General features: G+C 40.8%; 1 protein-coding gene across 1 annotated transcript in view; it reads left to right on the top strand.

Annotated features, from left to right (window-relative positions):
• aatf (apoptosis antagonizing transcription factor) overlaps positions 1-26,326 on the top strand; it is a 102,568-nt gene that overhangs the window by 62,520 nt on the left and 13,722 nt on the right. The window contains exons 9-11 of the mRNA XM_080210735.1: positions 1,705-1,772; positions 3,795-3,875; positions 6,059-6,130. Of these exons, the coding sequence (XP_080066861.1) occupies positions 1,705-1,772; positions 3,795-3,875; positions 6,059-6,130 (221 nt within the window). The remainder of the gene's footprint in view (positions 1-1,704; positions 1,773-3,794; positions 3,876-6,058; positions 6,131-26,326) is intronic.

Genomic DNA, 26,326 nt, shown 5'->3' with positions numbered 1-26,326 from the left:
ATTGGGCTCAGTTGAATCCTATTAGACCGAGTCTGTCTTCCGAGTTTAACATTCACTCCCAAGTTATTTTCAAAAAAAGGCGGTGGGTTCTCCTGGTGACTTAGCCAACATTCCTCTCTCTATTTAAGACTACAAAATTAATTAAATGGTCATTCCTATCTGATTTGTGGAAGCTTTCTTATGTGATTTGGCTGTTATATTTGATTGCAGAAGTGTACTTCAAAACATGACTTATTAGTTGCAAACTCCCTTTGGGGCACCTTGAGAATATGATCTTTCTCAGCTGTATGAGTGGCATTCATTTTTGTGAAAGTGCAACTCCTCCCCCACCTTGAACACAATCAGCAGCTATTAGTAAAATACTGTATTTACCTGGGATAGCCAAGTAGTCAGCCTTTTGTATTTGAAGCTAACATTTTTTGAGCTTTAGTCTTAGACTTTTGCAACTCAGTATGTGTACTTATCATTGAAACCATAATCTTTTTGGCACCTTAACTGAACTGCATCCATGTGCTTATGAGATTGTCATTCTTTACTAAACGTTTTGAATTAGATCAGAAATACAGCATGTGTACTTAGGTAGAAGCAAAACTACTGCAGATGCTGGAGATCCGAAATAAAAACATAGCACTGGAAAATCTCAGCAGGTACACTGAGATGGGCTACACGGTAGCACAGTGGTTAGCACTGTTGCTTCGCAGCTCCAGGGACCAGGGTTCGATTCCCGGCTTGGGTCACTGTCTTTGTGGAGTATGGACAATCTCCTTGTGTCTGCGTGGGTTTCCTCCAAGTGCTCCAGTTCCTCCCATAGTCCATGTGCAGGTTAGGTTAATTGGCCATGTCAAATTGCCTCTTAGTGCCCTGAGATGCATAGAGGGATTAGCAGGTAAAATATGTAGGGATATGAGGGTGGAGCCTGAGTGGTGTTGTGGTCAGTGCAGCCTTGATGGGCCAAATGGCCTCTTTCTGCACGGTAGGTTTCTATGATTCTAGGTCTGGTAGCGTCTATGAAGAAAGAAATGTGGTTAACGTATCAAATCCAATATGACTCTTCATTGGAACTGAATAGCTTAGAAGACATATTGGATTCACAATGTTAACTCTGTTTCTGTCTCCACAAATGCTGCCACACCTGTCAAGTTTTTCTAGCACTTTCTATCGTAATTTATTCAGATTCTCCCTTGATTCAGGAAGAATGCAAAATAAGTTAACATAACTTTAATAAAGACACATAAGTGAGTTACACAAATGTCCAGGAACCAGAGGTACACTAATAGGATAAGTGTATTTGTGTTTTATCAGCATCTCTCTACACTCCCCCCCCCTCCCCCCCCCCCCCCCCCCCCAACTTCCATCGCATACAAACCTAATAGTACAGATTTTAAAACGTATTTAGATTTTCATATGCAAGTTGTGATGCAGCTGGCCTTCTGAATGACAAAGTTTTCCCATTTCAGTAAGTTTGGGGTTTGACTTGTGGCTGTAAGTTAGTTTCTAACCTATTTTGGTTTCCATCTTGGATGTTTGCCATGAATGAAAGAATTGTGCTATCCCAAAGGCACTGTGTTTACCCACTGCTCCATCTGTTTGCCCCACACTAATCTTTGAGTTTTCTCCAAACCTATTCTGAGATATGATTTCTGCAATTGGTAATTTGAAACCTAATCACTTAATTTATTGTGATCTGCTATTTTTTATTTGCAGCTCCTGAGAGAACTAATTGAACGGAAGACGACTACTTTTGATCCAAATGATCAGGTTGCTCTGGGCCGGTAAGTGTTGAAAGATAGTACTAGCTATTAAAACTGGGAGGTTATGTTTGTGGTGAGAAATTAATACTCCAAACATTTTTGTATTTCATTGTCAAGGTGAGTATAAAAAAACATCTCAATGTTAAGTTGAAAATTATCTGCAATGCCACTAAAATAACCCCCCCCCCTTCTGTCAAATGAATTAATTCAATGTAACTTATTTTTTATTTCAAAATTGAATTCTTTCCTACAATTCTGTTTGTCTATATGGAATGAACAGCAACATAAAGGAGAGGCAGTAGCACTGTGGTTCGTTAGCACCACTACAAACAAATCGAGCTGGCCAAGTCCTAAAGGTGCTACTGAGTCTGGAAACCAAGAGGAAAAAATGTACTTGACCTCATCCTCACCAATCTGGCTGCCGCAGATGCATCTGTCCATGTCAGTATCAGTAGGAGTGACCACCGCCCAGTCCTTTGGAAACAAAGCCCTGTCTTCGCATTAATGATACCCTCCATCATAATGTGTGGAGCTTGCACTGTTGTAAATGGACATATTTCAAACTAATCTAGCAACACAAGATTGGGCATCCATGAGGTGCTGTGGGCCATCAGCAGCAGCAGAATTGTATTCAACCATGATCTGTAGCCTCAGGGCCCGTCAAGCCAAGCGATCAATCCTTGGTTCAAGGAGGAAGGCAGGACGGCATGCCTGGAGCAGTACCAGGTATACCTAAAAATGAGGCGTCAACCTGGGGAAGCTATATCACAGGACTGCCTGTGTGCCAAATAGCATAAGCAGCAAGTAGTCAACAGAGCTAAGCAATTCCAAAACCAGCAGATCTGATCTAAGCTCTGCAGCTCTGGCACACCCTGTTGTGAAATAACTATCCATGCAATCAATTCTGTATTTCACATGTACAAATGCATGGACTAAATATTTCTGATGGTGTTGTTAATTATTTTTTCCAACTGAGCAAATGCACTGCGCAGTAAAGTGCAAAGCAATAATAACAGAAGGTCCAGAGTTGATTTCTGATCTGTGCAGAGTTAGCTGATCACAGTTGGGGATCTAATACCATACAGTTGATATCAGTGTTCCAGGGCTGAACACAGGCAAGATTAGCCAGGGCTTCCATTTCTGAGGGCTATCCTGTTCCCTTTCTGGAAAGTGTGAGTTTCCAGAACAATGCTGTTACACTTATAATCTACCTTCCTGCTGCTGTTGCTTACTATCTAGACACGAAGATTAGCCACTGAAAATGCTGGCAATACTCAGCAGGTGGGGAAGCAACTGTGAAGAGAGAAGCAGAATCAACATTTCAGTTTGATTGTCTTGCCATGAAGTCATTGACCTGAAGCATTTAACAGGACTTAATTTTAACCCATTTGTATCCCATGCACACTCAAAGTTAAAGTTAAATCAAAATCAAGCTGCCTGGCCCGCTGAGTATTTCTTGAATTTTGTTTCCAACTCAGATATGCATATCTGTCAAATTTTTATTTTTGTGTATGATTAATGACTCACTTGGGTTGCTGCTATCTTTGAAACCATTCCCAGCAAAAGTCGCTATCTTCAAAAAACAGGGGGAAAGGTTTGGGAGGGAAGTTGTGTTTTTTTTTCAGTCATTGGAATATCATTTAAAAATATCTCGATTTCCTTGCTTGTAATCTCATTTCCCCTGTTGTCTCAAGACATGAGGAAATTTGATGGTATGATCCTTATCTGAAATGCTACTGGAATGGGAAGGTTTAGTGCAGTCTTAGCTGGATCATAGACTGGGAATAGTTGGGCTAAATGGGTATGACTTGGATTGGCGACAACCAGGTTGCCTCAGGGATCAATGCTTGGTCCACTTTATCTGTATAGAGATCATTTGCACTAGGAGTGCAGTCCCAAAATTCACTGACGACACAGAAGTAGGCACTGCGTGGAATGGGGAGCAAGCCTACACCTGCATCTATTATACGCTTCTGACTAGTTTTGCATGTTTTGCTTTTTTTTTTCAGTCTAATTCTAACAGTTTTTTGTTCCTTCATTTAGACAATGGCTTGCTATTCAGAAACTGCGACGTAATGTTAAGAAAACAGTGGATACCAGAGCAAGCAAGGGCAGAAGACTAAGGTAAATATATCACAGTAATTTCACTCCAAGAACTTAACACTGAGGTCCATTAGAAATACCCAGAGTGGTATTATAGTCAAATTATCGAAAAGGGGGGCATAATAATGACTGTATTTAGGTGGGATGCATTAGCTTATATACCGATGTACGCCTTTTCTCCCTTTTTATTTTGTTGATTTTTTTCTTATTATTTTCTTTGCTTCCTCCTTCCTTCATCTTTATTCCCCCCTCCCCAAAAGCTTGTATTCAAAATAAAGGTGGGGCAATCTGGCTGCTCCTAGGGCCCTGTTGATACTACTCCTGACTACCTGCCAGGCTGTGTCAAGCAATAAAAAAAAACTGCCACCTTTGGGTTTAGTCACATGTTTAAGACAATTATTGCATCCATCCCGTTCATGTTTGTTTCATTGCTGATGCTATTATTGTTGTTATGCAAAACCAACCCAGTTTTTCAGGATTCTCCCCATCCTTTTCAGACCTAATCACTATGTGTTATTTCCTTTACCTAGGCCTTTGTCCATGTTCCTCAATAGTCATCCACAAGGAGCTGCAGGAAAGCTTCTAGTTTGACTGGGCGGCAGAGTGGTTAGCACTGCTGCCTCACAGCTCCAGGGACCTGGGTTCGATTCCCGGCTTGGGTCACTGTCTGTACATTCTCCCTGCGTCTGCATGGGTTTCCTCCAGTGCTCCAGTTTTTTCCCACAGTCTAAAGATGAGCAGTATAGGTTGATTGGTCATGCTAAGTTGACCCTTAGTGTCCCAAGATGTGCAGGCTAGAGGGATTAGCTGGGTAAATATGTGGATTGACGGTTGGGATTGTTGTCAGTGCAGACTCGATGGACTGAATGGTCTCCTTCTGCAGACTAGGATTTCTCTGACTCTACAACTGTTTATCCCTCCCTGTGTGATAACGACTGTACTCTACTCTTTGCCCTACCCTTGGATTCCCGGCTGACATCAAGAATCCATTGGGCTGGTTTTACTATCAGTGGCGAAGCAATAGCGCTCACCTTGACGAAAGCTGCTCACCAAGGCCTGATGGTCTCTGTGGTGCGGACAGTGTAACTCGAGCACCCAGTCAAGATCACTTGGCATTCAGCCGCAGAAATGTCAGCAAGCAGGATAAGCTGCAATTGAAATATTTCCACAGGCAGCAAATCAGGAAATTAAAAAACACCAAAGCCCTTCCCTTTTAAGCTAAATTTTCAGTTCATGAAGTACGTGATCGGATTAAGATGGAAGCTAAAACACTCTTTCTTCAAAAAAAAACTTAAAATCTATTTTTAAGATGTTAATTTTCTGACATAATGGAGAAATTTGACACTCTACAAATGTGAAGTTCACCGTGCACGGCCAGTTAGTGTTCAGCTATAATTATGAAATTATACGAACTGTTAGAAACCCAAGTCATTCAACCAGGCAGAGCTTTTTCATGATTTTCATTTCATACTGGGCAATGTAAAAATTTTGTCACTAGTTGCTGAGGAACTGCGTTTTGTGAGGTGGGGGGGAGCCTCAACCCCACACCTTCTGGAGAAGTGTCGAATCACTGACGGTGACTTTTGGATTTCCTTCTTATTCTGCACACATACAGACCCTCAGTTGCAGACAGTTTCAGTGGAGTAACGATAGCAACACTGACAGTAGCATTATCATTATCACCACAACGTCCGATTTAATGTCTTAAAAGAATCCTGGGTGCCAACCTGCACCCTAAAACTCTGCGATATTGTTATTTTATAGGTTAATAAGGACTATATTTTCTGCAAGCTCTAACTTGAATTTTAAAACGTATGATGTCAGTGTCAGACAAACCAGATCCTTAACTTGTTCAATTGTCAGTTTCTAATTTATTGAAAGAAACAGCTATCAACTTAAATTGGACTTACTTAGGCTATAATAATCTATCAAAACTGCAACTGTCTCTAAATCTGTGAATAGCAGATGTGTACGAACATGTTTCAATGTTGCATGTCCTTCTTTGCACTGTAGAATTCTGCTTCAGAGAGCATTGGGTATGTGAGTGGCTGTTTGAAGGGTCAAGTATTGTACGTTTTGTTTTGTGGTGAGAGAGGAATAAAACTCCAATCATACAAATACTCCAATGCTTTTAAGACAGTAAAGCAAATAAAGTGAAATTAAAATGAGAAGCAAATGGCATTTTTTCGTTTCTTTCCTGCCAGATACCACGTTCACAACAAATTAGTGAGTTTCATGGCACCTCTTGACCATAGTACAATGAACGATGATGCAAGGTAAGTAATAAATTATGGTCATCAAATGCATTCCATGGCACAGTGATATTGACCTGTTCTTCAACCCATCACCCGCCCCTTCTCGTGCTATCAGATCACCATTTGTCACTGGCATCAAAGTATAGCCACGCCAAATCTACTGAAGTAATCTTTCTTCTTCCATTTCTCTAATTACAATGCTACTGAAAGAGAAATCTTTGGAAATTTATGATTGGCCTGAGGTACATTCTCCTCTCAGATTGACTGCCATCACTAGGCTTTAATCGCTTTTGTACTACCCTGCAGAGTGAACTGAGATAGCGTAGAAAATGTATGTTGGATTTGGAAAGCCATAAAAAGAGTGCTATTCTCCATAGTGGATAAAAAGGCTGGAGTAATAGCTTTATAGTACAACTTTACTATCCCTTTTGGGAGGAGAGTTTTAAGAACCCAGTCAGCTTTACGTAAATCTGTTCTTTGTCTAAGTATGTAACTTTATGGGGAAACTTACTATTTGTAGATTCTGTAGGGTTCAAATTAACGATATTAACAGGCACTAAATTAGGCATACTTAACTTGTATTTGTAACTTTGAAGGGATTCTTATTCGATAAATGAATAAATCACTGTTTGCTTATTATAGTGAGGAATAATAAAGCTATTGAAAACTTCCACTTTGATGCCCATAAGCAATGGGGCAATAATGGTTTTCTTGACAGTACAAGTAATAAACACATTTATTTAGCTTTCATACCCAACTCTTTTTCACGCACAACTTTTGCATTTTTGACATGATTGGCTTCCTGAACTCCTGGAAGATGATGTTAGCAAATAGGTGCTGAATCTAGCCTATTAGTAATGACCAGCAGTGAGAACAAGAGCTTCATTTCCCTGGGATAGGGATCTCCCGTGGTAAAGGACAGCAATGGAGATTACTAGTCATGACTTTTTAACAGCTTAACTACTTGGCTCCAACTCATAATGCAACTTAATTATTTTCTTGAAATAAATTAGATTTTTATTCATAAATTTGGGGAGTATTTATGTTGTGACAATCTGTTAATGACCATGGGACTGCTGTGCATGCTTCAAAAATCCATTGTTCTCAACAAGGTGGTTTCAGAATGAGTGGGAACCCTTGAATATGAATGAGTCAGTAATATATTCATAAAATATAGCTTTTGGCATTCATTTTAATTTGGTTTGATTAATGCTGACAAGTACAAGTAAAGGGTAGGTTCCACGAAAGAATAAGGTGAGACAAGTTTCTTGTTACTTACTCAACTCTTTCCAATTAATTGTCATATTCTTCTAGTCCTTTGAAGAAAATGTTAAAAGTCAAAAGTTTTGCCTGTGAAATGAATAGCCAGTGACCCTGCACGTTGAGAATGTTTGGAGAAACCACCGGCTAGTGCCAGCCGATAAAGGTTGTAGCAAACCATTCACAATCTAATGCTCATGCACTTGCCAGGCTGTGAGACAGGTTATTTTGGGGTAACCATTTGTACCCTGTTTAACAGTGAGGAGGAGTTGGGTGCTGTTGAAATTACCCGAACATTATTGAGAAGTGGTCACATCTATACAAGTGCCTATTCCCAGATCAGGAATCTACTTGGATTCAAAGCAAACTTTTAAAAGTTTGCACTTTGATTTATTTGTGCTTTATTCGGTTCATCGTTTTGTCAGTGGCGCTTGTGTATCAGAATATTAGAAACTTTAGCTTTTTTTGAACAGAAGCAGGTGGGATCAAAGTGACATTATCCTTTTTTTTGTTTTGTTTATATTCCAATTCAATCAGATCAAGTCCAGTTCAGAGTCTCAACAAGTTGAGACATTCCCGATCCAAGCTGACAAGGCATGGCTCTCACCTCCTGTCTTGGGCTTGATCTACATGGTCCAAGCTGATTGGAATAGGCATAGCTCCTCCTCCAAGACTTGATCTCATTTGCATCTTAGCCAAAAGGCCAAAATGCAGCTTTTAAAAATTGCTTCAAATGAAGCTAAAATGTAACCTAATGACTTCAGCCAAGCACAGCATGTCAATACTACACTTGACGTTAGCCAAAAGACCAAGAAGCAATATTATCCATTAAACCACAGCAAGTTAGGCAATTGTGAAACAGTAATAATACAGTCATGACTTGAAATACTTTTTCATTGCACCTTCTGGACAGACTGAATATGGGTATGAGCATGGCAGATGCAATATGGTGTGGACAAAAGTGAATAAATATCCACTTTGGTAGCATAGGAAGGCAGATTATTACTTGAATGGATGTAGATTGAAAAAGGTGGATACTCCAAGAGACCTTGGTGTCCTTGTGCATCAGTCGCTGAACGTAAGTACACTGGTACAGCAGGCAGTAAAGAAGGATTTGTAGTGAGAGGATTTGAGGATAGGGCTGTTTTCTGCAATTGTATAGGGTGTGGGTGAGGCCACACCTGCAATATTGTGCGCAGTTTTGGTGAACTTATCTAGGGAAGGAAGCCCTCATTATAGAGGGAGTATAGTGAAGGTTTCCCAGGGTGGCAGGTCTGTCATATGAGGAGGGAATAAGTCGGTTAGTATTATACTCACTGTAGTTTACAAAGAACATCCCAGCACGGGAAACAGGCCTTTCGGCCCAACGAGCCCGCGCCACCGCATCTTCCCACACCTACCCCGCCCTGTGTGTATGTGAGTGGAACCCCAGAAACTTATAAAATTCTAGCAGGTTAGACAGGGTAGATTCAGAAAGAATGTTCCCAATGGTGGGGGAGTCCAGATCTAGGGGTTATAGTTTGAAGATAAAGGGTAAACCATTTAGGACTGAGGTGAGGAGAAATTTCTTCTTCCAGAGGGTAGTGAATGTGTGGATTTCACTACCACAGAAAGTAGCTGAGGCCAAAATGTCTGATTTCAAGAAGAAATTATATGTAGCTTTCGGGGCTGAAGGGATCAAGGGATATGGGCGGGGGTGGAATCATGATATTGAATTTGATGATCAGCCATGATCAAAATCGATGGCAGAGCAGGCTTGAAGGGCTGAATGGCATGCTCCTCCTCCTGGTTTCTATATTTCTGTGTTTGTGTATATATTTAATAATGATTGTTGTTGACATGCAGAAGAGGGCATTATTTAAAAATGTAGAATTGTATGTGTTGGGTCAAAAAATCGTAATAGAAGCCACTTTCAGATTCTACTAATTCAGCAAGATATGTTTTTGCAAACATTGCATATCCAGTGCTAGTGAAGAGGTATAGTGTACTCATTAATGTACCTAGTGTACATTACAATAGTGACTACATTTAAAAAGTACTTCATTAACTATAAAGCACTTTGTCATGTCCTGAAGTTGTGAAAGGTATCACATAAATGCAAGTCTATATTTCTTTCTTTGAAATGACAATCTTTCCAAGTCTATAAAATATACTTTCTCTGACTGTAAAGAACCAGGGAAGAGATTAAAGAATCTTTTGTGGACTCCAGAATTTCAGGATGCCTATAATCAGGACTGTTGTTAATTGATATTGGTCACACCTGGACCATTAACTAATAATTAGATTGATTTTGAAATATATACATAAGAACATAAGAAATTGGAGCAGGAGTAGGCCGTCTAGCCCTTCGAGCCTGCCCCGCCATTCAATAAGATCATGGCTGATCTGTCGTGGCTCAGTTCCACGTTCCCGCCCTCTCCCCATAACTCTTAATCCCCTCGCTTATCAAAAACCCATCCACCCGCGTCTTAAAAATATTTAGCGAGGCAGCCTCCACCACCTCAACGGGCAGAGAATTCCAGAGATTCACCACCCTTTGAGTGAAGAAGTTCCTCCTCAACTCCGTTCTAAACTGCCCCCCCTTTATCTTGAGGCTGTGCCCCCTAGTCCTACTGTCCTTTCTGAGCGGGAAGAGTCTCTCCACCTCTATCCTATCCATCCCATTCATCATCTTATACGTCTCAATGAGATCTCCCCTCATTCTTCTAAACTCTAACGAGTACAAGCCTAGTTTATTCAGCCTCTCCTCATAGCTCAACCCCCTCAACTCCGGTATCAGCCGAGTAAACCTCCTCTTCACTCCCTCCAAGGCCAAAATATCCTTGCGTAAGTACGGCGACCAAAACTGCACACAGTACTCCAGCTGTGGCCTCACTGATGCCCGATACAGCCGCAGCAAGACCTCCCTACTTTTATATTCAATCCCCCTCGCGATGAAGGCCAGCATCCCATTCGCCTTCCTGACCACCTGCTGCACCTGCAGGCTGGGTTTTTGCGACTCATGCACAAGGACCCCGAGGTCCCTCTGCACCGTCGCCTGCTGCAGTTTTTCGCCACGTAAGTAATAGTCCATGTAAGTAATATAAAATTTTCTCTGGAGGATTTTGCCGTCTCAAGTGATTTAGTAATCATTATAGGATTTGCACCCACAGTTAGCGCAGCTGCTAAATTGTGGCCTGTATCTATTATATGTATAATTGTAATATGCAGAATACAAAGTTCATAGTTTTGGTAGGCTGTTCTTGTTTGGTATGCCTTAGCTTGTCACTGATCTGAGGAATGACTGGGATGTGGTCATCGCTGTACTAGAATGCAGGATCACGTGGATTTGGTTATATCTCCATGCCTTTTAACAATCTGGACATGAAGCAAAATAGAGTAGACTCCTAAAACCTTCAATGCAGCCATCTGCCTAACTGGGAACGCCCCATGTCCTCACTCTAGCAACTTTACTCAGATTTCCAAGCAGTGGCCTATATGATGAGATGCACAGTTGCATCTTTCTTGATATGAGAATCATTGAAAAAAAGAGACATGATCTTTACGTATTGGCAGTATCTGGAGAAAAGTCCTGTCAGTTTACTATTGCAAAACTGTATAATTGAAATGATCTGCCACTCTTTTCTGTGCAAGCATGAAACCTGATTAATTCAAGTAAGAAGGGAAATGGATGGCACAATAAGTTTGGGACCATACTTGATGTATTGATACGAACTTGAATCCAGTCTGAGATGAAAATATCTTTCCTTTATTGGCTTGAAGTTAAGAGGGCAGAGTTAGAGCCTAAAACATCAGGAATTAATGACATTTCATTGTGATTTCTCCCATAACCGTGTGGGCTTTGATTATCAGAAACTAACGTAAACCTCTATCCATTCATTTCATCACGTTCTCATTTGTTCCCCCTCTGTTAACTAATACATAGGAATGTTGTTGAAAGTTGCACAAACTTGATACAAAAACCACATATCAATAAATACCCTAAACATACTACTTTGCAATTAGCTGATTATAATGCTTCAGCTGTCAGTTGTCTTCCCTGTACCCTTATCTATAGCCTATCTGACAAGTAGCAATAGACAGGGCAAGTATGCAACACAGATTTAATCAGTTTTTACAAGAGCAATATTTTAAGTTATTTTACCTTTTAACAGTGTCATTAAGGAGCCTCATTACTCTTTTATTAGAGCATTGTAACTCACTCTATTCTTATCAGATTATAAAATGAACATAACTCATGCCACATATTAGATCTCTTGTAAAGGGATTACAGCCTTGCATTAACTCAGATTGACACGGTTTATAATTTGCTTGTTGATACACATGCAGCGATGTCATGCATTTGACCTGCAGCAGCGTGGAGGAAAGGGACACCCATACATCATCATTAAAGATGGCATCCGCTAAAGAATCAGAGCCACAGGGTCTTCCTGCAGTAATTGTCACGAAGGACAAAGAAGGCACTTTCAAGTACAAACTGAAATCTAAAGTCTAGTTTAAACATAAATGCTTGAGCATTATAGTAGCATTGAAAATCTACTGCAAATTCAATAGAAACATTTGAATCTTTAATTATAACTTTGCTCACATCAAATCTATTCAGTCAGTATTAATAATCTGGTATTTTGCTTTGAAACAAGTTTGCATTTTCAGAATATTGATGAGTTTTTGGTTTGTATTCCTTTACACAGGAAAAAAATCCTCGTATATCAGTTTTTCAGCATTGATCCAAAAGTTCTTTTAAACGCAAATACTTTTTTTTACTGTTATTAGACAGTGCATTCCTACTCTGTTCTATTTTAACATATTTCTGTTCAAATAATGGGCCAGAGTTTGCTGCCAAAACTATGGTGAAATTGATGGTGCATGCCATTATTTATGCATAAATGATGCAACTTCAGGTGAGAAGCAGTTGTGCGATTAATACCGATGTCCAAAAGTTGTTGTCTGTGTTGCAATGCTTCACTGTTAACTTTGCAAACCAGTGTCTTCCAAGTCTTCCAGTGCCTCACCATTGACCTGCTACTTGTGTGGTAGATATAATCTGAACTCATTGCAGATATTCAAGACTAGTAATTACATCAGGAGGTACCTTTTTAAGGATGTGATGTGTTAATGAATGCAGTTTTTACCTCTGGGGCACCGGAATTAACTCTGAAAAATTTGGAGTCTTGCTTCTTCAGGTTGTGAAGTGTTTTAGGAAATATTAAAATCCCAATTTATTTATAATTTTCCTTTTTTCCCCTCGCAATCCATTATTTTATTTCCTGCTTATACAAAAGCAAAATACTACCCAAACTGCAAATCTTAAATGTGAATGAAAAATGCTGGAAATGTATGACTTGTCAGGTGTTATCTGTGGAGAGAGAAATAGTTGATATATTTTCTGATGGAAGATCTTGAACCCAAAAGATTAACTGTTTCCCTCTCCACAGAGGCTACCTGACTTATGAAATATTTCCACCATTTTCTCTTTCTTTCCCTCTTTATTTTTTTTCTGCACCTGATTTAAAATGGAGTTCCCTTTAATACCCCTGCTCCTTCTCAGTTCTTCCATTGTTTACTCCTTAAATCTCATTGATACTCTGTTAATTACCCTATTCATTGAAATCCCAGATGATTTCTTTCCTTTACCGTGCCATTGTCAGCTTGTACTTTCAACAATTTTGGCAAAATTTATTTTGAGCTGAAGTGTCACAAGGGCATGTCTAAGTAATTCCAGATGCTGCTACCCAGCTATAATAAAATTTAACATGCCAGCCAAAGAGTGTTGGATATAATATAATTTTCAGGCCACCTGTAAGTATGGCTGATTACTGTGCTTGACTTCCTTAGGAGGCATGGTTGAATCATGTGAAAGAACACATTTGTTGATTCCGAATGCCATATCGGCATTCTGACAGAAATGTAATGAAGACAATTGACTGCTATTTTAAAATTAATATTCAAAGTGAAGTTACATTAATTTTTGATCTACAAAACTAAACATAAAGGATTTGACTCCATTTCTAGATAACTGAGGACATGACAATCTTAAAAGGCCAATTCTAATTAAAATATTATGTTGGTAGTCAGGAATTTTCCAGAATATTTATTGGGAGAAAATGTGGGAAATGTCTAACCATATGCTTTAACCATCAAGAAATGCTTGGAACACTTTGTGTCTGCCTTTAAGGTAGGAATACACTAAAAGCATTCCAATAACAGTAAAAAAAAATGAAGCGGGAAAAGGGAGGGAGAAACTTGAAGTATTCACCAACACTAGGAAAACTAATGAGACTAACGGCTGATAATCTGATGTGCTGAAACTGAGGATCTAATGGCTGCAGGGATAGTGGGTGCATTGGTTGCAATCTTCCTAAGTTCTCTGGATTCGAAAAAGGTCCCAGCGGGTTAGAAAAACATAATTATAGTCGTCCTACTTAAGAAAGGAGGGAGACAGAAAATAGACTATATGCCCATCATTGGGAATCCATTATTAAGGGAAATATTAGCTTGACATTTAGAACATCATAAAACTAATGTTAACTTTGCTTAATTGTAGTATGAAAGTGTTTGACAAAAAAATTTTTATTCCATCCTCAAAGAATTCTAATAAATTTGTCAATCAGGATAAGGGAAAGCCAGTAGATGTAGTATATTTTAATTTCTGAAAGGCATTCAGAAGATGCCACATACTACACTAGATTAGACCCCTTGGTGCTGGGGGTGATACATTAGCATGGCTAGAGGATTAGCTAACAAATGGAAACCAAGTTGGGATAAATTGGCATTTGCAGGTTGGCAGACTGTGACAAGTGGAGTGCCACAGGCATTGGTGCAGGGGCCCAGCTATTTGCAATCTATATTAATGACTTGGATGAAGCAGCCAAGAATATTGTATTCCAGTTTTACTGACAGCACAGAGATAAGTGGGAAAGGGAATTGTGAGAAGGACACTAGCATCTGCAAAGATAGGTTCAGTGAGTGGACCGAAATTTTGCAGATGACGTATAATGCGGGAACATGAGGTTGTTCACTTTGGTCAGTAGAAAAGCCTTTAAGTAGAGAAAGACTTCAGTGTTGCGGTACATAAGGATTTGGGTATCCTACATGAATTGCAAAATGTTAGAATGCAGGTATAGCAAATAATTAGGAAGACAATTGGGGTGTCGGCATAAAAGTAGGAAGCCTTGTTGCAACTGTACTGGGCATTGGTGTGACCATATGGGCTGAATGGCCTAATTCTGCTCCTACAGCTTATGAACTTGGAAAGAATTTGTGTTTCACAATTACATTTGGATTTTAATGTTCTTTGCTCCTTGCTGTAAAACCCAGCATCCATTAGTTTTTTTTTAAATGGCTGTATCAACTTGAGGTCTTGTTTTTGATTTCTTATAAACCAGAATCTTAAAATCCAAACCATCAACATGACATTTACAGGTTCAAAGTATACTTTTCTTAATCAAACCATATTGCTTCAAACGTACTGACATTGAATTCCATCTACCACATTTTTGCCAATTTCACTATCATCAATATCCCCTTGCAACTTCTTTCATGTTGCTACTTTAGTATTTAAAATTTAAGACAGAGATGAAGAGGAATTTCTTCTCAGAGGATTGTGATCTGTGGAATTCTTTTCCTGCAGAGGGCTGTAGAGGCTGACTCGTTAAGTGCTCAAGGCTAAAGTGGTCAGATTTTTAAATCAACAAGGAAATCAAGGGTTATGGCGATAAGGTGGGAAAGTGGAGTTAAGGATTATCATATCAGTGCAGACATCTTATTGAATGGTAAGGCAGACTCAATGGGCCAAACAGCTACTTCTGGCTCTATGTCTGATGGTCTCACTATCACGTGAAAGGTTAGACAACAGGCTGCTATATCTGAGTCATTGGTATGCAGTGAACAGAAACGAACTCTGATCAGACCCTCCAGGGCACGCCTACCTTTATCCAGCTGTGCAACCCCTACTTCCTGTTTCCATTTCTCTTACTAGGTTCAAATCCAATTCTTTGCCCTCGCCCCCTAATTTCATATCCTTTCTAATAGCCCCCATGTGGTATCTCACCAAAGACTTGTGAAAGTCCATATCAACCACTTCCACTGCATTTTCGCCATCTGCCTTATCCATCACTACTTCAAAGAGCTCAATCAGGTTGAACTTGAATTGAATTTCTTAACAATTTTAGTAAATTTGTCTGTAGATAACCCTCGATCACCCCATTTCTGATAGATTTTTGCGCATAATGTGACGTTCTTTTTTAAAGTATGTAAATTTTCATGTTGTAATAATGCCCCTCAACCTGTTGATGGAAAGTATTATAGATGCAAGATTTTTTTTAATGCTGCTGTTGAGATGCTGATATTTAAATTTGATTACCTCTTGAGGAAAAAATCCCCCTCAGCTGTCTTGCCTCTGCTGTTTTTTTTTCTGCATGATAGAGAGATACAGGTTGTCTGGCGTGCATGTTATTATTTCAGGGGCGTTTGTGTAGCATAGTATATACAAATATATATACAAATCTACACAAGTACAGAGCTTTTTAATATGTGCCTGGATAGCCGAGCATATCCAAGCTGTAGCCCTTCTGATGCTTTATGCAAATCAATGGCATTACCCCATTCACACAAAGTCTAAGGTCTTTGTCACAAGTGAAACACTTTTAGGTGCATTATTTCAGGCAAGGCAGTTAAAGGATTTTCTGCATTCAAATCAGCTTCCAGTATTTGGGGATATCTTATTAATGGTTACTTAATAATTACAAGACTGATGTTTTGTAGTTCCCAAAGCAACCACACATGCCAAACCCACTGAAATAATGTTTCCTTGTGAAACTTTCCTTTCTCTGTTAGCACGGATTGGTTAGTTAGTTTTGGACCTCGTAATGATGACAGGAACGTGGAAGATGTCACTTACCCTCATCCTCCACTGCCCACTGCATATCATGTTAGCAACCAGTATGTCCTTGACAATATGGCCATCCTTTTGCATGAGACTTGGGCAAAGGAGACAACAGAACAGTTCAACTGTTAGATCAGATCTGTTGACATCAAGGACAGTAACACTAGCATTAGAATATTTCCAAACCATAGCACAGAGGAAGCCAGTATGGTTGAACAACAGTGCTCCGTCAACAAGGGTAGGGGTGGTGGTAGTGTTCCTAGTTCCTTTTAAGATATGATTTTGGCAGTGTATTTGTGTTGGTGTCACTAGATTATTCTCATGGCTGAGCATTCAGCCAGGCTAGAGAACGTAACTGCAGCAACTCTGTCACGTAACGGATCGTTTTCTGAAATGGCAGATCCACCCACAGCTGGTAGTTGAGGTGTATCTAGAGGTTCACCAGGCAATCCATCAACTTTTGTATTTCTGCTTGAGGAGAATAACTACCACTGCTTGAGGTTGTCAATTCCTCTTTTTCTCGAATGCAAATATCCCATATGTATGAAATTTATGATTCAACTGGGTAAGGTCATTCTGCCACTATAGCTAAGGTCAGTAATTCATTACAGGCCATGGATCAAGCTTTCAGTCTTGTTTTCAGTGCGATCTGGTGCCACACAGGTCACACCATTACCCAGTAAGTCATCAGAATAGCCATTGCATTTGGTTAAATGCAAACGAGCACTAATCTGGGTGCGATAATTTTGATAAGCAAAAGGTGATGGTAATTAACTAGTTAAATTGGTGTGCAAGTGGGACAAAGGTGCACATGTACCCCTTTTGACCATGGTGGTGATTCAGTGGAATGATGAACTACACTATAACAACATTATCATTGCATGGATTTTTTTTCCAAATTTAGGGTTCAAATTTTCCCAGTGGTTGGAGTGTGCACTGGTTATTAAAGATCTTGAGTGGGATGTTTCTGAACAGTCTGGATTGAATTCTCAATTGAAAAAAGTCAACTACACAAAATGAACCTCATAATTCAGCATGATTGGTGTATGAGTGAAACGGCTAAATGAGCACCATAGATGTAGATAATCTGGGATATTGAAATACCAAATTGGTGCAACAGGAGATGTTCTTCAGAAATTGGAGTTGTGCAAACACCTAACATAACTAAACATAATAATGACACAATGGTATCATTGAAACTACACCAACAAATTAGCCATAAGTGATAATGATTATTCAAAACTATTATTCATAAACTGTTATGTTTAGGTTGGAGTGCAAAATGTGTTGAATTCAATTTAGAAGTTTCCTTCATAATGCAGTTACGTTACACACTGTGACCCATCCAATCTGAAAATTATTGTTCGGAAACACTAGTTGTCTGGAAACCCTTTGAGCAGACACAAGTATTCCCTTGGTGTTATCAGCATCGTTTTAGTGCAGGTACTTTGGGAAGAGAGACATGGAAGATACTACATTTGAATAAATCAATTTTTATTACAGCTCATCATTGTTTGAGGTAAATATTTTTATCTGCAGTTTTTTCTGGTTCTCTGACTTGTCATTAAGCATTCTAATATTTTTCTGTAATCCAGAAATGATTAGGTCCTTAGCATTCTGGACTGGAGAGATTGTACTGTACTTTATATTTCCAGATCTGACAAAATGTTGTTTAAAAGGCAAGCAACCTCAAAATAACATGAGGCCCGAGTGGTGCTAATCTTAAATTGACTGTCTTACGAGGCATGAGATATTATACTGTGCAATACACTGGCCCGTGACTTCCTGGCTCCCTAGCACCAAAGATGTGCTGGGTATCTCCTCTTGGAATTTCCCTGATGAAGGTTTACACAACAATTGCCCAGAAACCTAACTACCCCTGGGCAATGGCCCTATACTGGGAACCATCTGACAAAATGATTCAAATTACTAACTTTGGATGGTTTTACCAGTGTTACACTAAAGGTTACAAGAGTTAACACCACCAGCCGCTCCCAACCTGACCATGGGACCTATAAACTCATCTGCTTTACAGCTGCTAGTGCTGTGAAAAAAAAAATGAATGTTTCCTCCTCCTCTCTGCTCCTATTTCACCGATGCTGGAGCTGGGATGCATTGTGCTGCTTGGATCGCACCCAGAAGTTGATAAAGAAGGGTAGGAGAAACTATGAAGCTGGGCTAGCGCTTAATATAAAAAAGGATAGCAAGAGTTTTTATAAATATATAAAAAGGAAGAGGCTGGCTAGGGTGAACATTGGACCCTCAGAGGATGAGAGGGGGGACTTAGTGGTAGGGGATGGGGAAATGGCTGAGGTCTTGAATAACTTCTTTGTTTCGGTCTTCACGGAGGAGGATGTGAATAATTTGCCGGGTGTTAGCGATGGAAAGGTGGTAGGACTGGAGGGTCTCAATGACAGTATTGTTACTAGAGAGGCGGTGCTCGACAGACTGGAGGGACTGATTGTGGACAAGTCCCCAGGACCAGATGGAATGCATCCGAGGGTTCTGAAGGAAATGGCGGAGGTGATAGTGGATGCCTTGGTGGTTATTTTCCAAACGTCGCTGGATTCCGGGGAAGTGCCGGAAGATTGGAAAACGGCTAATGTTACACCGTTGTTTAAGAAGGGTGGCAGGCAAAAGGCAGGGAATTATAGGCCGGTTAGTTTAACGTCTGTTGTAGGTAAAATGTTAGAATCTGTCATCAAGGAGGAAATAGCGAGGCATCTTGAGGGGAATTGCTTGATAGAGCAGACGCAGCACGGTTTCGTTAAGGGGAAGTCGTGTCTGACAAATTTGTTGGAGTTCTATGAGGATGTGTCTAGGGCGGTGGATAGAGGAGAGCCGGTGGATGTGGTCTTTCTTGATTTTCAGAAGGTGTTTGACAAGGTGACTCACAAGAGGTTATTGCAGAAGGTAAGGGGGCATGGAGTTGGGGGTAGGGTGTTAGCGTGGATAGAGGATTGGTTGTCAAATAGGAGGCAGAGAGTGGGGGTTAATGGGTGCAATTCGGATTGGCGGTTGGTGACTAGTGGAGTGCCCCAGGGGTCGGTGCTGGGGCCTCAGCTATTTACCATTTATATAGATGATCTGGAGGAGGGAACCGAGTGTATGGTGTCGAAATTTGCTGATGACAACAAGATTGGTGGAACGGCAAATTGCGCGGAGGGTGTGGAGAGTCTGCAGAAGGATCTAGATAGGCTGGGCGAATGGGCCAGGAACTGGCAAATGGAATTTAATGTTGGCAAGTGCGAGGTGGTCCACTTTGGTAGGAATAATGGTAGGAAGGACTATTACTTACGTGGCGAAAAACTGCAGCAGGCGACGGTGCAGAGGGACCTCGGGGTCCTTGTGCATGAGTCGCAAAAACCCAGCTTGCAGGTGCAGCAGGTGGTCAGGAAGGCGAATGGGATGCTGGCCTTCATAGCGAGGGGGATTGAATATAAAAGTAGGGAGGTCTTGCTGCAGCTGTATAGGGCATTGGTGAGGCCGCAGCTGGAGTACTGTGTGCAGTTTTGGTCGCCGCACTTACGCAAGGATATTTTGGCCTTGGAGGGAGTGCAGAGGAGGCTTACTCGGCTGATACCGGAGTTGAGGGGGTTGAGCTATGAGGAGAGGCTGAATAAACTAGGCTTGTACTCGTTAGAGTTTAGAAGAATGAGGGGAGATCTCATTGAGACATATAAGATGATGAATGGGATGGATAGGATAGAGGTGGAGAGACTCTTCCCGCTCAGAAAGGACAGTAGGACTAGGGGGCACAGCCTCAAGATAAAAGGGGGGCGGTTTAGAACGGAGTTGAGGAAGAACTTCTTCAATCAAAGGGTGGTGAATCTCTGGAATTCTCTGCCCGTTGAGGTGGTGGAGGCTGCCTCGCTAAATACTTTTAAGACGCGGGTTGATGGGTTTTTGATAAGCGAGGGGATTAAGGGTTATGGGGAGAAGGCGGGAATGTGGAACTGAGCCACGACAGATCAGCCATGATCTTATTGAATGGCGGGGCAGGCTCGAAGGGCTAGATGGCCTACTCCTGCTCCTATTTCTTATGTTCTTATGTTACGTTCAGTCTGAGTCGGGTGAGATAGGAACTGAAGAATTTTAGCGCAGATAAGTGGGTACAGAGTGACAATGCAATGCCAATCCAAATAAGTTATGGCCCAGTGTATTATTTTGCTGAAGTGGAGCTGAGTGTAACATGGTGTGTCCATTGAAGGTTAGAAGGTTCCTGAAATCAATTTAAGGCGAACTATTTCTGATCCTCTCCTCACATAGAGGTCAACCTGATTTTGTTTTTTATTTTATACTCTCAGATGTGACCTTAAACTTAATTCAATGGTAACTTTAGTTGCTATAAAATTCACTGTAGATACAGGTTACACAATGCTTCCAATGAAACATAGAAAATAGAAGTAGGAGGAGGCCATTTCGCCCTTTGAGCTTGCTCCACCATTAATTATGGGCATGGCTGGTCAACCAACTCAAGTGCCAGATCCACCACCATACCACCCCATATTCCTATATCCTCTGATCCCCTTCGCCTCAAGTGCTGCATCTGACTGCTTCTTGAAAACATAGTGTTTTGGCCTCAACTACTATCTGTGGAAGCAAATTCCACAGGCTGACCATCGTCCAGGTGAAGAAATTTCTTTTCATCTCTGTCCTAAACAGTCTACCCTGTATCTCCAGACTCCAACCTCTGGTTCTGCCCCCACCATTGGGAATACCTTTCTTGCATCTACCCTGTCTAGTCCCGAGAGAGCGTTATTGTTTTCGATGAGATTGCCCCTCATTCTTCTGAACTCCAGCGAATAAAATCCTAACCAATTCAACCTCTCCACTAATGTCAGTGCTGCCATCTCAGAAATTAATCTGGAAAACCTTCTGTACATTCCTTCTAGAGCAAGAACATCCTTCCTCAGATAAGGAGACCAAAACAGCACACAATATTTCATCATCATCCTGAAACATTAACATTTTTTACTTCAGCAGATGCTGCCAAACTTGCTGAGTATTCCAACATTTACTGTTTTCATTACTCAATGGTTTAAAGTTCTATGCCACACAGACCAGAATGCCCCAAGTTCAATCCTGATTGGTGTTGAGCTGGTTGGCCACAGTCCAAGTATCAAAATGAAGAGTGAAATAGGCAAGGGCTTTGGATGGATGCAAAGCTCGAGTAAGATTGGACTGCTTTGCTGCGATGCTCCCATTCCTGCATTCCAATCCCGTCCCCAACTGCAATTATGTAACCAGTATATATTTGTGGGCAGCGTGTCTCACATTTGTCCGTACAGTAAAAAGTATGACCAGTACCATGAGAAGGAGACAACATCATTTTGATTTGATTTGATTTATCGTCACATGTATTAGTTTACAGTGAAAAGTATTGTTTCTTGCACGTGATACAGACAAACCATACTGTACACAGAGAAATAAAGGAGAAGGTGCAGAATGTAGTATTATACTCATAGCTAGGGTCTAAAGAAAGATCAACTTAATACGAGGTAGATTCATTTAAAAATCTGATGGCAATAGGGTTCTTGAGTCAGTTGGTACGTGTTCTCAGATTTTTGTATGTTTTTCTCGACGGAAGAAGGTGGATAGGTGTATGTCTGGGATGTGTGCGGTCCTTGATTACGCTGGCTGCTTTTTTTGAGGCAGTGGGAAATGTAGACAGGGTCAATGGATAGGAGGCTGCTTTGCTTAATCGACTGGGTTACATTCATAACCCTTAGTACCTTTTTGCAGGAGCCATACCAAGCTGTGATGCAACAGGAAAGAATGCTTTCCATGGTGCATCTGAAAAATTGGTGAGAGTCGTAGCTGACATGCCAAATTTCCTCAGACTCCCGAAAAAGAGGCGTTGGTGGGCTTTCTTAACTATAGCGTCAGCATGGAGGCCCAGAGCAGGGTTGTTGGTGATCCGGACACGTAGAAACTTGAAGCTCTCAACCATTTCCTCTTTGTCCCCGTTAATGTAGACAGGGGCACGTCCTCCACTGCGCTTCCTGAAATCATTGATATTGAGGGCGAGACTATTGTCATTGCACCAGTTCACCATCATCAGGATGCAGATAAAATTGGCAAAGAAAGAAAATGTTGCATAATATAGATTGTTTGATCAAAATGAATGGCAAATAATTGACTGCCAGTAAGAGGAAAATTTTGATCCAGTGAATATTAAAGAAAATACAGGCTTTGAACAGCATACTATCTGCTTCTCTTGTATCTAAATGCAACTGCTGTTCATTTTGTGCAAGTGTCAGGTATTCTGTAACCAGTCACCATAAGGTGCACAAGTGTGATCCAGGGAGTTTGTGATGTCCAGCATTCCTTTTCTCCCTGTGGATGGTCTGATTTCCACTTGCAGTCTCCCTGTGCAGCACCAAATGTTCATCTTCTACAGTGCATTTGCTGCTTCTTGATTTACTAGATGTTATATCACAAACTCTTCAGTTTAATTTTTATAACATATCGTGAACCTTAAATTGAATAATTGTAATTTCTATAATAAAAGAATACATCATATAGGTTTTTTAAAGATTCATATGGGAACCTTAGCGCTATACAGGTAATAGTAGCTTTGGTTAATTTCGCAAACCAACGGTTGGACGTTGTAAAATTTTCTTATCTTCAAAAGTGAGATCAGGTTTGATTTTAATAAACCTGCCCTTTTGCTCATGATGTTCTGTTGTGGAATAATTTCCTGTAGCTTGGGTTTCAAAAAGCAAACGTACAATGGTATATCCCCGCTAGTCAACATGCTCTGAGTTCCACTGGTGCCAAGGCTGCCCTCGCAGGGGAGAAGCACAAGTTAGAGAGCTTGGCATCCATCTCTACTTGCATTTTTCTGTAGAAGTAGGCTTGCTAAATGTGATGTTTGCCTGTTTACAGTAGGACATTAACTCCAAGTGTCTGGGTGGTAAAATTACTACTGAAATTATGTTTGAACCGTAAACTGTCTATCTTGGTCACCAGGATTCAGCAGGCATCTTGGCTCAGTCTAGGATAATTGCTTTTATCTTGCTTAGAGATAATTGTTGATGTTTAGCTTGAGCAAAGTGATTTTCTTCATTAATTTACCTAGATTATTATTTTAATCTAATTTAGTTTGGTCGATGGTCTATTTATCATTTAAACAAAACCACATTTGGATTCATCTATCTCTTGGTAATAATTTACAATTACTGTTAATTGTTTTTGTTTTGGAGCTGTCATCTCGTGTGTGCTGCTTTAGTTTCATGCAGTATTGGACGGGACACCAAACTAAGTTAGCTAGTCTCTGAACCTCGGTTTCCCTCTTACAGTTTGGCATATACCTGTGTGTTGCATCTTTTGTCATTTTTTTTATATTTCTGTGGGGAGCAGAAGAGAAAGAGAGGAACTGGGGATCTTGATACCGTAGCAAATAAAATGTTCATTTCTCAAGTGTGTAGCTTCTGGGTCAGTTGTATTCTACTATCCTCGCCACAGTTCTCTGTACTTTGAAGTGGCTGGTCAGAGGCAGCCTGTCAAAATTGTGGTGTCGGGTTTCCTCTACAGTAATTCTGAAGTTCTATTTCAATGTTGCAAGAAATTGCTAATCATTATTTGATAGAGGTATAGTATACTTGACCTGTGTGGACCTGGAAAGTTTTGATTCAGTTTCACCATTCTGCTAGGTTAGTTGATCTCACCCACTGTAACTCAGTGAAGCTCAGATTGGACTTTTATCTCCTGGGTTTTGGAGAAGAAAATCTGCGGGGTATCATCTGCAAAGATGATTGATGAGGGTAGGGCAGTGGATGTTGTCTACATAGACTTCAGTAAGGCCTTTGACAAGGTCCCTCATGGCAGACTGGTGCAGAAGGTGAAATTGCATTGGATCAGAGGTGAGCTGGGAAGGTGGATGCAAAACTGGCTCAGGCAAAGAAGACCGAGGGGAGCAGTGGAAGGGTGCGTTTCTGAATAGCGGACTGTGACAAGTGGTGTTCTTCAGGGATCAGTGCTGGGACCTTTGCTCTTTGTAATATGTATAAATGGTTTGGAGGAAAATGTATCTAGATTGATTAGTAAATTTGCGGACATCACAAAGATTGGTGGATTTGTGGATAGCGATGAGGACCATCAGAGGATACAGCAGGATATAGATCGGTTGGAGACTTGGGCGGAGAGATGACAGATGGAGCTTAATCTGGACAAATGTGAGGCAATGCATTTTGGAAAATGTAATACAGATAGGAAATGTACAGTAAATGGCAGAGCCCTTAAAAGTATTGATAGGCAAAGGGATCTGGGTGTGCAGGTACACAGATCACTGAAAGTGGCAATGCAGGTGAAGAGGGTAGTGAAGAAGGCATGCGGTATGCTTGCCTTCATCGGCCAGGGTATTGAGTTTAAAAATTGACAAGTCATGTTGCAGCTTTATATAACCTTAGTTAAGCCACACTTGGAATATAGTGTTCAATTCTGGTCGCCACACTACCAAAAGGATGTGAAGGCTTTGGAGAGGGTACAGAAAAGATTTACCAGGATGTTGCCTGATATGGAGGGCATTAGCTATGAGGAGAGGGTGGGGAAGCTTGGTTTGTTTTCATTGGAGCGACGGAGGTTGAGGGGAGACCTGATAGAAGTCTACAAGATTATGAGAAGCATGGACAGAGTGGGTAGTCAGAAGCTTTTTCCCAGGGTGGAAGAATCAATTACTAGGATGCATAGGTTTAAGGTGCAGGGGGTAAGGTTTAAAGGAGATGTACGAGGCAGATTTTTACAGAGAGTAGTGGGTGCCTGGAACTTGTTGTCGGGGGAGGTAGTGGAAGCGGATACGATAGTGACTTTTAAGGGGCATCTTGACAAGTAATGAATAAGATGGGAATCGAGGGATATGGTCCCTGGAAGGATAGGGGGTTTTAGTTAAGTCAGGCAACATGGTTGGTGCAGACTTGGAGGACCGAAGGGCCTGTTCCTGTGCTGTAATTTTCTTTGTTCTTTGTATCTCATTGCTAGTCAGTGTTCATAAACTGGAAAATGCACTTAGGATGGAGCTCGACTATAATTGTAGTGAGAATTGTCTAGCTGCCCAGCAATCAATATTTAGGTTCCGACATGAAGATTTAGCATGCATTGCCTTTCATTATTCTTCCTACCAAAACGTGTCCCCTCACATTTCTCATTGAATTTCATTTGCCATCTGCCCAGTCCAGCAGCCGGTCTGTGGCCTTTTGAAGTTTGATAGTTTACTACACTTCCATCTTTTATATAATTTGCAGATTTTAAAATTTGTTCCGCACACCTAGTCCAATTCATTAAAGTTTGATTTGTTTTTGATTTGATTTATTATTGTCACATGTTTTAACATACTGTGAAAAGTATTGTTTCTTGCACGCTCTCCAGACAAAACAATCCGTTCATAGAGAAGGAAACAAGAGAGTGCAGAATGTAGTGTTACAGTCATAGCCAGGCTGTAGAAAAAGATCAGCTTAATACAAGATAAGTTCATTCAAAAATCTGACAGCAGCAGAGAAGAAGCTGTTCTTGAATCGGTTGGTACGTGGCCTCAGACTATTGTATCTTTTTTACGGCGGAGGAAGGCGAAAGAGAGAATGTTAGGGGTGCATGGGGCCCTTAACTGTGCTGGCTGCTTTGCCAAGGCAGCAGGAAGTGTAGACAGAGTCAGTGTACATCAGAAGTGGTACTGGTGCTGGTACTGAACCTTAGGGAAAATGCCATTGTATATCTTCCTTGTGCATGAAGAAAAGCCATTCTCTGCAAAATTCTGCTTTTTATCCTTTAACCACTTTTTTGGTTCTCTCTGCTGTCACTGCCCCTTCTGTGGTCATCAGTTAGGGTAACTAACCGATGGGCGGCACAGTGGTTAGCACTGCTGAGTCATAGCACCAGGGACCCGGGTTCAATTCCTGGCTTGGGTCACTGTCTGTGTGGAGTTTTCACATTCTCCCTGTGTCTGCATGGATTTCCTCCGGGTGCTCTGGTTTTCTCCCACAGTCTGAAAGCCGTGCTGGTTAGGTGCATTGAACCAAACAGGTGCCAGACTGTGACGACTCGGGGAATTTCACAGTAACTTAATTGCAGTGTTA

Source organism: Carcharhinus amblyrhynchos, chromosome 23, assembly GCF_965287045.1.
Source record: "Carcharhinus amblyrhynchos chromosome 23, sCarAmb.v2.hapA, whole genome shotgun sequence".
Taxonomy (NCBI): Eukaryota; Metazoa; Chordata; class Chondrichthyes; order Carcharhiniformes; family Carcharhinidae; genus Carcharhinus; species Carcharhinus amblyrhynchos.
This window is presented reverse-complemented; position numbering and strand designations above follow the sequence as displayed.